This window comes from Anser brachyrhynchus (assembly GCF_964034855.1).
Source record: "Anser brachyrhynchus genome assembly, chromosome: 19".
Taxonomy (NCBI): Eukaryota; Metazoa; Chordata; class Aves; order Anseriformes; family Anatidae; genus Anser; species Anser brachyrhynchus.
In genome coordinates this window covers 8678574-8691893 of record NC_137712.1, presented here as the reverse complement: position 1 = coordinate 8691893, position 13320 = coordinate 8678574, and the positions used below count along the sequence as shown (strand labels likewise).

At 56.8% G+C, this 13320-nt stretch overlaps 1 protein-coding gene across 7 annotated transcripts in view; it reads right to left on the bottom strand.

Annotated features, from left to right (window-relative positions):
* Positions 1-13320, bottom strand: part of ASTN2 (astrotactin 2) — a 341061-nt gene that overhangs the window by 135646 nt on the left and 192095 nt on the right. For all 7 annotated transcript variants that reach the window (XM_080561615.1, XM_080561613.1, XM_080561618.1 and 4 more), the window contains 2 exons: positions 6769-6935; positions 4551-4739 (listed from right to left, as the gene is read on the bottom strand). In XM_080561615.1, the coding sequence (XP_080417741.1) occupies positions 4551-4739; positions 6769-6935 (356 nt within the window). The remainder of the gene's footprint in view (positions 1-4550; positions 4740-6768; positions 6936-13320) is intronic.

Genomic DNA, 13320 nt, shown 5'->3' with positions numbered 1-13320 from the left:
CATTAGCCTGGCTTGAAAAGCCATCATTGCTTCCAAGCAGCATGGCTGAGGCTTCAGAGTTGTGAACAGGTAATAGAATTGCAGCAACAAATAATAAAAAGAGGAATGAAATGGAAGGCAGCCACTGGAAAAGAGATCTATCCGTTATCCCGGCCTGAAGGGTAATAGGTAAACAAGGCGTTTGGGTACTGGCTGGCGCAGAGCTCGCTGGCACAGGAATAATAAACAGCACAATTATAACTTCTGCACTCGGAGGGGGAAAAAAATCAATAGCATTAATTTAACTAGTTAGAGACTTACCGTTAGTGATGCTGCAGGGGCAGCGGGACAGCCTGGCCGGGGCTGGCACCAACAAAGCCCCTGCCTGGCTGTGCCACGGTGCCCACCCAGCACCCACCCTGGTCCCACAGCACCCACGGATGGGGCACGGGGGGGCACTGGGTGCTGGGCGGGCAGTGGGGTGCAAGGGGGGGACCCATAGCCCAGCTCTGAGCTGTCAGCACGCCCCGCCGTCACAGTGCTGGTTTATTAAGGGCTGAGAAGCGGCGAGGGGAAGGAGTGACAGATTTAAAATTAACTTGCCAAACTCCCCATCAATATTATGACAATTCCCCAGTTCAGTTCAGCGACCCGGCGCGCCGCCTGACAGCGTCGGCAGCGCTCGGCAGCACCGCCGGCTGCCTGCCTGCAGCGCTCGGGTGCAGGCGCCCCTTACCCCGCAGCACCCGGCTCAGCGCCCCCCGCGAGCCCCTTGGGTCCCTTCCAGCTCGGGATGTCCTGCGGTAGGACACAGGTCCATGCTTTCTCGTCCCCAAAGCGGGGAAGCAGCAGCCCCGTGCTCCGGGCAGGGCTCTGGGAGGCTACAAGGACTGACTGGCAGAGGGATGGAGCTGCAGGAGGGTGCTCAGCACGGCACAGCAGCCCTGCATCCTCCAGAGCCATCCTCCCTGGCTATGGAGATGTGAAAACACTTGGAGCTCAGCTTTTTTTTTGTCTTGCACCGAGCACCAAGAAGCAACGGAGCACAGACACAAACCCTCTCCCCACTCAGCCACCAGCCACGCACCCTGCTCCTCCCTGCAGCCGTTTCGGCCACTTATTTCCCCAGCACCCAGAAAGTCCCTGGCTTCACTGCATCCCTGCTTGGGGTGGGGGCTTGGGCTCCCCCGTTTTGCAGGGAGAGCTGCAGCGAGAGGCCCCAGGAGGGCTCTGCCGCGCGAGTCGCGTGGGCTCCGGCATCCCATGCGCCGTGCGGTAATAAGCTAGCGAGAAAAGCTGGCTCCACGGGTAGTAATTTGGGTTTTCTACATATTATCGGCATAAAAGCAACAGGCTGAAACCGCAAACAGCACTTAAACAAAAAATCTCTATTCCCTCGTGGCAAAGAGACGGCACAAAACAGATAAGGAACTAACAAACAACCCATTTGGAAAATAATCCCCCGGTGATTTGGGCACCGTGGAGCTTGGGCTCTGCCCCACCGCGAGGCAGTGGGGGAAAATAGCTCTAATCTAGTCTTTAGCAAGCTGGATCCAGTGCTGAGCCTCCCGGCTAAACCCAGAGGTGTGACTGGAATAGATCAGCTCCGATCCCATTTAGTTATTAATATTTCAGGGCACTTTGCCAAAGAGAATAAAAAAAAAAAGAAGAAGAGGCACCCAGAAAAAGCGGGCGGCTCTGCACGAGCGCGGAGCCGGACGGGAGAGCTCCAGGGGAAGGGGCGAGGGGCGGTAATGGGGCACGGCTCCTGCTCCATCGCCGCACCGAAGGTGCTGCTGGCAGCCCCCCCGTGCAGTCAGCATCCACGACCTGAAATAAGGCCCCGAGCAGGGGAAGGAGGTGCTGGAGGCGTCAGAGCCAAGGCACCGAGGCAAGGCTGCGCGGGCGGATCCGTGCAGCAGCTCCCCCCCCTTCCCCACCGCCCCGCACGGCTGTCCCCAGGCGGGGGCAGGAGCTCCCGTCCCCACCCCAGGGCAGCCTGGTTGTCCCAGGAGAAGGCACCGAGGGGGAATAGCTTTGTTCTACGTGCTTGCACGAAAACAGCAACAGCAGCAGCAGCATGGAGAACTCCTCCGAGAAGAAACCTTGGCATTGGCTTCTCCAGCAGGTCGGTTGAGCAACGCAACCGCCACGGGGCTAATTAACAGCTACCGAGCCACCTCAGCACCCAGAGAGCTGTAGGCAGAGCTGCGTGGCACCAGCACAAAGGGACAGGCGGGCAGGGACGGACTGCAGGTCACAGCACGGCGTGTCACACCACAGTGCGTCGCTACGGGGCACCTACAGCACACGGCAGCAGGAACAGACAAATCTGAGCGGCTCCCCCACTTCACAGCCTCGCCAAGCACCGTACCCGCTGTGTCCTGAAGGTGCCAAACCCATCCTTCGGAGCCAGCTGGGCAAAATAAAGCCACCGGTGCTCCACCAGCCCCATCCCCACGCTGCGGCCGTCAGGGGTCATCGGCACCGCAGGCTGTTGGGTGAGAAAGGGCCCACCCAGCCCCGACGGGATGGAAATGCTGCTGTAACTGCTAGGCGTTGCCCAGGACAGCGTGTGAGAGACACCGCTGTTAGCAGCACAAAGGCTTCTTCCCAGCCCCATGCTGGCATGCCTGGCGGATCGAGAATATCCTATTTATTAAAGACACTGAAGATGCGGCAACATGGGAAGCAGACACCATTCAAGGGACTGTCACATCTGCATAGCTAAAGGATCCCAGTGGTTATAAATCCCTCTAAAATACTCAGCCCCTTGTTCTGATAGCAGGTTCTTGCTCCTACTTTGCAGAAACAGGCTTTTAATCCCTGGTATTAGGCAGCTTCCTGCTATGTTTCAAATGCACCAAATTAAGGGCTTCTCTAACAGCTGGTGTCTTAATGCTCAGAGAGGTTCTTGAATATCTATGAAAATCAGAGGCAAATTACATCTTTTAGTTAATAATTTCTTCTCCATTAACCTCCTTCTCTTCCCTTGTTAGCAGATGATGTAATGGTGCTCCTGCCGCCGAACCCTCCGGCACACGGGGCTGTGGGGAGGACACGGGGAGCCCTTCTCGTCGCCACCCGGCGCTGCTGGAGCCAGCCCCCTCCAGCCTGCTCTTCTGGGGTCATTTCGCAGGTTGCTCGTGGTTCAGAGCTGTTTTCTCCTGCCTCCACATCTGTCACAGCCGGCAGCAGCCCCCAGATGATGCCAGGCAACGAAACCCCGTTCGCCACGCTGAGGACCCAGCTCCCACCGCACAGCCCCTCGCTGGCAGAGCCCCCATCACCATCACGCCACATGGTGGGAGTTTGGGGAGCCCTCGGACCCGCTCAGCCTCCCAGCTCATGGAAAATGTCAGCTCTGCAGCCCTGGCTCCGCTCGGAAGGACCACAGATGCTTGCAGCATGGGAGGGAGAGAAGGCAGAGAGGAGCCTACTGGAAAAAATTGCCTTTGCATGCTGTCAATTCTCACTTCCAGCAAAGGCTGTGGATCTGTTGGCTCCGAGCACTCTGCTGGCTGCTGCTTTCTGCGTGCCTTTGTGCTGGTGGAGCCCGTAATTCATCTGCCATCCCCAGAGCAAAAGGACAGAGTTCAGTGCGAATTCATAGCTAGGAAGACTTTCACACTCTGCTGGGGTAAAAAGAGCCCAGAAAACCAGCGTGGCCAGAGGTGATGGGCACCCGCAACTCAGCTAAAAGCACAGCAGTGAGGTCTCAGTGCCTGAAAAGGGAAAGAAAAAACCTCTGTGCATTGCAGGTGCTGTGCAAGAAAGAGTTGTGCCTGGGCGGAATTTGGGGTAAGGGTCCTCGCTGGGGCCTCTCCTGACACCCATCAGCACAGGTGCTATGAAATTCATAGGCCCGCCTTGGTTTGCACCCGAACAAAATGTGGCTGCATTCAGTAGAGCTGAAGAAAAATAGATAAATCAGCTAATTCTCCAGCCCTGCATTCAGCGATTAAGCAAGCTCTGCTCTGTGAGCACCAAGAGGCAAAGCCGTGGGCAGCTCAGAGCTGCTCTCCCCCCTCTGCTCTCCCAGCGCACCCAGGACGCAGCCTGCGAACGCCCCGCGATGTGCTGCTGCCTGGGCTTGTGTCAGATTTAGCCACCTCACTCTGCTGATGCTATTTCTTATTATCCACAGCCACAGCTTCTCCCGGCGCTATGACTCGGGCACGGAATAAAATTTGCTCGCACAGGTTGAAAACATGCAAAGGGAAATACTTTTCCATGCTACAGGCGATCAAACGGCGGAACTCATGGCAAGATGTGGAGATGGAAGACAGCAGCGTTCAGGAAGAGACGGGACAACGAGGCAGGGAAAAGCCCATCAAAGACAATTAGACACTCGGCCAAAGAGACAGACACCAGCCCCGCAGGAGAGCCCTACGCTGCTGCCTGCAGGAAGGATGAACGAGTAGGAAAACCACACGGGCTTGGTGTCCCCCTGCTCTCCTCCCCACGCGTCTGGCAGGGAATGTGTCAGCGCTGCTGTCTCGGCACTGCTGGAGCCGGTCCCGTCTGCCCACCCCGATGTGCCCAAAACTAGGAGCGGAGCGGGGCCATACCTGAACGTCATCTGGAACACCTGGCCCTGGTTGACGTGCTGGCTCCTGTTGTTGTAGCCGTGCAGCATCTCCCCGAAGAGCGTGTCGTTGAATTTGGCGTCTGACTTCAGGCACTTGGGGCCCTCGCAGATGTCGGACAGCATGAGGCAGGACTTGCCGTCGGGGGCCAGCTTGTACTCCTCCACGCACCTGTGGGCACCACGAGCCATGTCAGAGGGACCTTAACCTTAACCCTAACCCTAACCCTAACCCTGTGGGATGAGCAGGGGGACAGGGCGCTGAGCCCAGCCAGGGACACCATGGTGCCGCTTGGTGCTGTGCTCTGCAGGGGCCCAGGCTTTCCGAGGACACTAAAACACAACCAGCTCCAGCAGTCCCGTGCTGAGCCAACGCTGGGGAGAGCTGCAGCGGGCGAGTGCTGGGCTGGGCATTAATCCTGGCTGCTCCTGGACAGCCAGCACAGCGCTCCAGCCCCGCAGACAGCCGCAGGGACCATTGACAGCCGCAGTGGCTTCCCCAGAAGCAGGAGGGCAACCCCGTAATGCCTGAGCCTCGTGCCTGGGAATCGCCCCCATGCCGCAGAGCAGAGCTGAGCCCACCACACTTCATCTGCTCCGTCCTTACAGGCAGCCCCAGCCCCGATGCTGCTGTGGTGCAGGCTCTGATGTTCCTCGGGCAAGAGCAAAGCGAAATCCAGAGCTGCTTCCCCGTTTCTGTCACATCAGTGCCCTCCTGCAAGGATGCAGCTCCAGCACGGCTGCTCCTTTGTTCCTCGGTCCTGCTTTCAAGCACTTTGTGGGCAAGGCAGACACTTGTTTTCCACATACAGAGAGGGAAACTGAGGCAGGCAGTAGGGATGTGATTCAGCTACAGACACCAAAGTGTCTGTAGTGGCAGCATCTGCGTGTGCTCATGCTGCTCCCCTCCTTCTCCTCCCCTTCTTCTGCCTTTCCCTTGGCACTGCAGCTCCCAGTCAATGAGGAACTTCCACGTCCCCTGCCTGCCCCTTCCTCTGCGGTGGCAGTGCTCTGACAACCTCAATCCCACGGCTGCCTGGGCTTGTGCCCCTCTCCCATCCCTCCACCACTATTTTCCACTGCAAGTGGAACTCCCGCCTGTCTGTTGTGCTTCTGCCTGTTCCCCCCGTGCAGCTCTGCCTCGAGAAGGGATTATACAAAAAGCAAGGGAAAAACTCTCTGTCCTCTCAGTCAGACGACTGGAATCCCAACCCTGCTGCTGATGCCTGGTGTGGGCTCAGATGGAGACCACACAACGTCCCCAGGCTTCCCGACCCTCTCCGCAGAGATTGCTGTGCCCATATGGATTTCCAACCCCCTCGCAGGCACGGTGGAGGCAGCGTGCTCTCTCTCAGTGACTCAGCCTCTCTGTGCTGCTAAACAATAATACAGAGGAAGAAAAAAATACAGGAGAAAAGAAAGCGAGCAGCTTTCTGACATGGGCAGCTCCTCCCTGGGGACTGCTGCGGGAGCTCTGTGCTGCACCTGCAGCGCTGGGACCTGGCGGGCGCCCCTCGGAGCTGCACGCCCGCCCGCTCCCCTCCGTGCTTCTGCACCACCTCGGGGGCAGTTCCTCCCCAGAAGGGCTCCTGCTGCCCTCCTTCCCCCTAATCCTTCCCCCGAGGGAGGTTCCTGCGAAGTGCTGGCGCGAGGCAGCACGAGGCCGGTGCAGGCGGCGGATGGCGGCTTCCGCAGCCAACAATCACCGCACGCCTCCCAGGGCACGCCGCAGCCGGGGAGATTTTCCTGAGAGCAAATGCTAAACCGTGTAGGATTATAGGATCCCGGCCAAAATCAGGGATGAAGCTCTATTTTAAGAGAGTCACAAGGGGTGGGGGGAAGTAGTTTTTAAAGAAAACAAGTCCTCCACCTTCCCCCTCCAACACACCACGTACAATTTCGGGGTACATTCGTGGTGAGTCACAGATCGAACCGTACCATCATGGTCCCGGTGGGGGAGATGAGGAGGGTGCATCTGCTCACCCAGCTTCTTGCACTTCTGTTTGCTTTTTTCTGTAGGCAAACCAAGTGCCTGCTGCAAGCCAGCCCCACAAAGAGCCCCTCTGCCAGGCACCCAGCTCGCCTGTGAGACGCGATGGCGTGGGGACGGGAGGCACGGGATGATGGTGGGTGATGGTGGGGAAGGGAACGGGGTTATTTAGCTGGGAACGGGAGAAACGGGAGCGTGGCAGGGGACTCACCCGCAGAACATGAAGATGGTGCTGGACGAGGGGTCGTGGGGCAGAGGGAGGGTCTGCTGCAGACAGAGCTGCTCGCAGCCGCCGTTGAAGCCATCCGAGCAGTCGATGCCTTTGGAGTAGTCGTAGCAGCCGGTGCCGTCCTTCATGGGGCGGAGGTCCTCGGGGCACTGCAACAGGAGGGCACACGGCGAGGTCACCATGGGTCCCCACGGGCCCTGGGGCCACAGCCGGGTGGTTGCCCACAACCCACCCAAGAGCCAGAGGGGTCGAGGAGGGGGAAGAACCGCATCCCCATCCTCACTCCGGAGAAGGACAGAGCCCCTGTGGCAGCGAAGTTACACAGCCGGACTTGCCTTTGTCTGGCTCAGGACGAAGCCTGGAGCCAGCCTGGGGTAAGCCCGGTGACCTGCTCTGCAGCGTGCCGGAGGAACCCCCTGCATTCACTGTCTGCTCCTCTGGGACACAGAGGAGCCCTGTGCAACCCAAAAAAACACCTCAGTGCTTGGGAACGGCAGTGGCTGATACCCACCAGCCAGCGAATGCGGCCTCAGCATCATCCCCAAAATTACCTCGCTGCCTCCCATGGGATAACGCAGCTGTGGCGAGGACTGGTCTGGGGTGGGGGAAGGACCGGGAAGGCCAGGAGCACAGCCCCGAGTACTTGGAACGTTTTCCGTCAGTTGAAAGAAGTGTGCTGATTCACAGAAACAAGGATCTGCTTCTGGGTTTTAATTTTAGTTTCCCAGCTGGCTTTCCTTGTCCCAAAAGATAAAAGCCAGCAGGCAGCAAACGCCATCAATAAATTGTCACCCGGACTAAAGCCCTCTTCTGTTCCCCTCCCGTTATTTATCCCTTTTCGGCAAACATGCGCGCACACAAACAACAACAAAAAGGCCAGTCCTTGAAAAAATAAATAAATCTTGCTGAGGAACAGCTCGCAATTAAAAATGCATTATGGAATTTCTTGAAGATGAGTTAGACCGGAGCTTGTTCAGGTAGCGATGAAGGCAGGTTATAAATGGCCTCTGCCAAGCTGCAGAAAGGTTATAAAACCACTATACTTCGTGCTTAAAAAAGAAAATCAATTTTCCGTGCAAGCAGAACGCCGTACATAGTAATAAAAGTTCAGGAGCCCCCGGACCCTGCGCCTGCTGTCACAGGCTGGGTGCCGGCAGCAGACAGCTGCTGAGCCTGGCCCACGGCTGCCAAGCAGCAAAATGCCCACAGGGGACATCGGAGAAGTGCCCCGGGGAGGCCTGGTGCAGCCTGGAGAAGCTTCCCTCCACCTCCCAACGCACCGTGTCCTTCCCCGACGTCCCACAGCCCCGAGCCCTCGGCTCCGAGGCTCGCCGGGCCTCGCGGACACCGGCAGCATCCTCGCAGGCACCTGTACGGTGGGAAGCAGGGGCGAGGGGAAGCGGAGAGGCACGAGGCTTTGTAGCCAGGGGATGCGGCAGCGAAGGGCCTGGCAGCACGGCGCTGCGAGGCGAGAGGACAGGGCCCTGAGAGGCAGCCCTGGAAGCAGCAGCACGGCCTCGGCACGCCGCAGCAGGAGGCACGGGGGCAGGAAGCTGCCTGGCTGCGTAACCAGAATAAATATGAAGGGGGGCACTTGGAACAAGCTGTGCTTTTCACTGCTGAGCTGCCTGGGAAACAGGACGGGGATAAGTGTGTTTGTGACTCCGTGTACATCATACTTATCTACCGCAGTCTCCTCCCAGCCTGCGGGCCCCGTGGGACGTTAAGGGCTGCGCAGATGGGCACAGACACATCTCCCCGAGGACACACAGCTCTGCGGCCACATCTCCGCTCCCAGGGCCGGTGTGTCCCAGCAGGGCTCTGCCCAAGTCCCTGCTGGACCTCCCGGGACACCCTCCAGGGTGCTGGAGGGAGCCGATGGGAGCTGGAGTCAACAGGAGCTGCAGGAGAATAGCCCGGGGACCAGCCGCAGCTCTCCTGAGCTGCCACTGAGAAGACGCTGAGCTCAGCATCTCCCCCAGCCTGCAGAGGAAGATGATGGCTCCTTCCCTGGGACCGTGTTAGTGGGTCACCAAGGGCCCTCCCTGCTTTACCCAGCTCTGCTCGAGGCGACCCCTCGGGATATCCCTCCAGTTCGGTTTTTAATCACCAGGAAGCATGCTTCATTTCTGTTTGTAATCATGCATCCTAACACGCATTAATTATGGCATGCAAATAGCTCAGCACGAAGTGTGCAAAGGAAAGCACCTCCGCATCCAGCCCCAGCCCGGCCCTCCAGCCAGCTGTTGTGCTGCAGCACGAAGCTCCCCAGCTTTGGGGAGAAGATGACGAGGACAGCGAGCAAAACTAATGGACAAAAGGCAGGGGAGGCAAGAGGCAGCCGTGGGGGCTGCAGGTTTTTGCCTGTGCTTCCCTGCAGGATTGGCAGCTCTAGCAGAACGCAGGGATGCACAAGTGGATGGAGAGACTAGTTGGCACGGTAAAACTTCACTACAGATCTCCCTGTCGGAGCAGAGGATTTGCAATGTGGATGTCCCATGGAAAGGTAAAGCCCATTTGGGTGCCCCTATGTTCTTGCCCACAGGCTGAGAGAGTCAGGAATTACCCAGAAAAAATCTGCCGTGTGCTAACGTGGCCTCCCCGGCTGTGCTGGAGGGTTGCGCTGGGCTCCCGGGTGGACTCAGAAAACCAGCACTCGCTCTGTGTTTTCTGGGCTTTGGTACAGGACCATATCTGTTATTGCTGACATTGATTTGTCTGGCTTGGGCAGCAGAGAACCAATAATTACTGAGAGCTTTAATCAATCCCACATCAATTCAGCTGCAGTTCAATTTGTGATCTGCCTTGGCAGTGACACAGGATGGGGGGCTGCGCCTGGAAATGATTAGAAAATCAATGAGTAACTCAGCCAATAACTCTGTCTGGGCAATGGTGGGTGACACGTCCTGCCTCGCTCCGTCGGGGAAGCTGGCACGATGTGGCCCCGGCACCCGCACCGAAACAGGATTTGTCCGTTTTGTCAAGAGAGCAGAGGGATCCCACCGCCCACTGGCCTGGTGCTCAAAGGATTTCTGTGTTGGGTCAGCAGGGCTCGTGATGCTGGCACCAAGACACCCAGCTCATCCTTCACTGTGGCATCAGACCAGCAAGGACATGAACCTCACAGCCAGGGCACTGGGTTTGGTGCTTGAGAGATGCAGAGAGGGAAGAGGAGGCGGGGAGAGAGTCCAGCTCGCCACTGCCATGGAAAGCCATGGAGAAGACATCGCCGTCCCAATGTAATTCCGCTGTCCTGCAGAACCACTTGGGCAATACAAGAATCACAAAATGGTTTAGGTTGGAAAAGACCTTCATGATCATCGGGTCCAGCCACAAGAACGAACTGGTTTCTCTGTGATGATGGCTCACCCTGAAAATTGCTCTTGGGATCGGAAAGAAAGCCAAGCTTCTTGTCTTCTCGTGCGTTATCACGGATAATACAGATTCTGCAGACTCACAGCCACAAAGCCACAGCCCTGCTGCTGTCAGTAGGTTTGTGAGGGCAGAGCCCATGGCAGCTTGGTGCACATTTTGCTGTGCACGGGTGGACTTCGGCTATTCCTCCTTGTCCGTGCAGGGCAGAGCCCCGAGGTCCTGGTTATTGTCACTGCAGTCAGCAAAACGGATTCTGAGCGCACACGGGGAGCAGAGATGCTGAATAAGAACACGCTATTTTTACCTGTTTTTTGGAGCAACGTGCTTTTTACCCTTTTAAATGAAGTCACCGAGGTGACACGGAGCGGCAGAGGGCGCAGGAGCCCTGCCTGCATGTGCTCGGGTGTCCCCAGGCCATGTAAAACCGAACGGGATCCCCATGCCCCACGCTGTTACCCCAACAGGACATCATCGCGTACCACCGCGTGGCCACCTCCTGCCAGGACCGTGCACCAAGCCCCTGACCACTGCCACCGTCCCCAGCCAAGCCAGGCACGACGGGAGGAAGCCCCTCTCCGAGGGGGAAGAAAGCAAGCATCCACCGCAACCCGTTCGAGATCGTTTCTTAGGAAAACATCTGCCTGCACTGTTCGTGCTAGCGAGCAAAGGCCCTTCCTTTTCTTTCTTGTTCGCAAAGCTCATTAGCAGCGAGACGGGCGGCGGGGTCACTGGAAACAAAACAGGAGCCTCATTACCGACACCGAGCCCCTCGCCGAGAGGAGCCGGCTCTGCCCCGGCACTGCCTGGCAGCGCTCGCAGCTCCCCTCCTCTTCTCTGTTATTAAAAAAAAATAAAAATATTTAATAAAGTGTTCCAGTAGAGAGTAAACCGCCCTTTTTGTTATTCATCTCTGTTTTCTCAACTTCAGCAGCCTTTTTGTTGGAGGCAACAGCCGGGACTTCTCCCACACAGGCTCCCTCTCCTGCCTGGCTCGGCACGAGCTGGGGACCCCACGGGAGACCCCACAGTTGTGACCAGACACGAGGACCTGGCCCCACGATGGCATCCTGGTGCCCTCAGCCACGGGGAGTGTGACTTACAGCCCCCGGTCCCTCTGTGACGTGCTACGGTAATCAGGGCACAATCGGACCAAGTCCTCCTTGGCCAGACGGACAGACAGAGGAAGAGAGCTGCTCCAGTATCTGCTGCGTGTAAAAGGGCCCTAATTAACACACCTTCATTAGAGACATCCTTGCTCAGCGCTGAGGAACCTCTCCAGTGTGAAACAAAACCATTACTCCGAGGCACCGCCGAGGTACCAGCAAGTGCCAGCATTTTAATGAGCCCCACGCTACGCACTGGCGTGTGTTTTATTTGCTTGTTGGAGCTCAGAAATGATACAGATGCCTTACACTCCTTTGTGCCTGTACACGTATACTTAGAGAGCTTTGGCTCATTCTGCCTCCGCTCCCTTGGCACCCGAGGCCCCTTGGGGCTCCGCCTGCCCCTGTCCTCTCCCTTCCTCACCTCCCTGGGCAGCGATGTCCTCACTGCCCCCAGAGCCCCACCGCGGGGAGCATCCTTCCCGGAGGGCAACATTACAGCTGTTTGCTGAAATCACAGGCATTATCTTCCTACTCTTTTCTCCCTGTTTCCTTTTCCATTTCAAGACCATCAATCATTACTGTAGCCACAGAAAATCAAACCCATCTGTCCTGCAGGTCCCACAGCACAGGCTGCGACAGCTCAGGCTCCTCGGCGTGTCCCCAGAACACCCTGCCAGCCCATTTCGGGGCACACTGCCGGCTCCTGCCCATCAGGGTGCTTCCTTTCCCATATGCATGGGCGAGCCTGGCACCTCCAAAACCCTTCTGGGAGACCAGAAATTGAACCACAGCCTTACCTGGTCCCCAGGGCACAAAGCTACATGCCAAAATCAGTGACCCCAGCCAAAGCCAAGGACCCAAGCCGGGTGTGATGTGACCAGGACACACGCAGCATCCCAGTCCGCTGGGCAGCAGAGGGCTGCTGCCAGCTGGTGACCTCTGAAGAATGCCACAGCACGAGAAGAAGGAGAAGAAGGGGTTTTATCTCCTAAATTTCCTGTATCCAGCACAGGCAGAGAGCGCCAGCTCACCTCAGTGCCTCCATCTCAACAGCGCCGAGGGCTTCTGCTTCCAACCACAATATGCATAAGTAGCAATCTTCTGCTTCAAGGAGCCAGCTAAACTTTAAAGGGATTAGAACAGAATCGTTCCCTCCCCACTTCCCTCCCCTGCGCGTTGTGCATCTCTGCATAATTAGCTAGGTGCCTCTTAAGGCAGGGACGGATGAGTTTTTATTTTTCAACGAACAATTGTCTGTCGGAAAATGCAGATTTGATGAAGCTTAAGTGCTTTATGGGATTTCATCAATTACATCTCAAAATTCATTGGGAAATTAGGAAAGCATTTAATTTTGACAAGGTTGAAATGTTTTAGTTTCCACTGCTTAATTTTGTTTTTATTTCAGGCTGTACACTGCGATAATGTAATATATAACATAAAGCTCCAGGTGATAATGGTGGAACAAAACATTTCCCCCTCCTTCGTAGGAAGGAGATGTTTTGAACCGATATATTCTGGAGTTTGTGCATGGGGGATTTCTGCACTGGTTTTTGGTTTGGGCTGAAGCTCCCAGACACCCAGCGTCCCCAAAGCATACCAGTTCTCAGCTTCACCTGCTTCATTTTGCAGAACCTCCCCGCTCCCCTCGGTCCCCAGGAAGCCCCTGGACGACTTGTGCTGGAAGGAGGAGACTGGAGAGGCCCTGGCCCGCTCCCTCCTTTCTAATCCCATTTCTCTGTGGAATGGTTACACTCCTAAATTAAGCCATTTCTCTGCACCGCTTTGCAGCAGCGAAGGAGCAGCCCATCATTCTGATGCGGAAGAGAGCAAAAGAGAAGGATTAGCTCCAGACAGGCTGAGCTAAGGCTTATACGTCTGTGTGGACCATGCCAAATTCTCTTCCTTCTATGTCTAAGAAGGCCAGGAGTGACACAGCACAAGTGTCACAGCACGGGCCACGAGGTAATTAAGAGCCCGTTTCCCTTCTGCACGCCCTGGAGACAAACCCTCTCCTACCTGATGGGTTGACCCCGTGGTCATGAAGAAGAGCAGA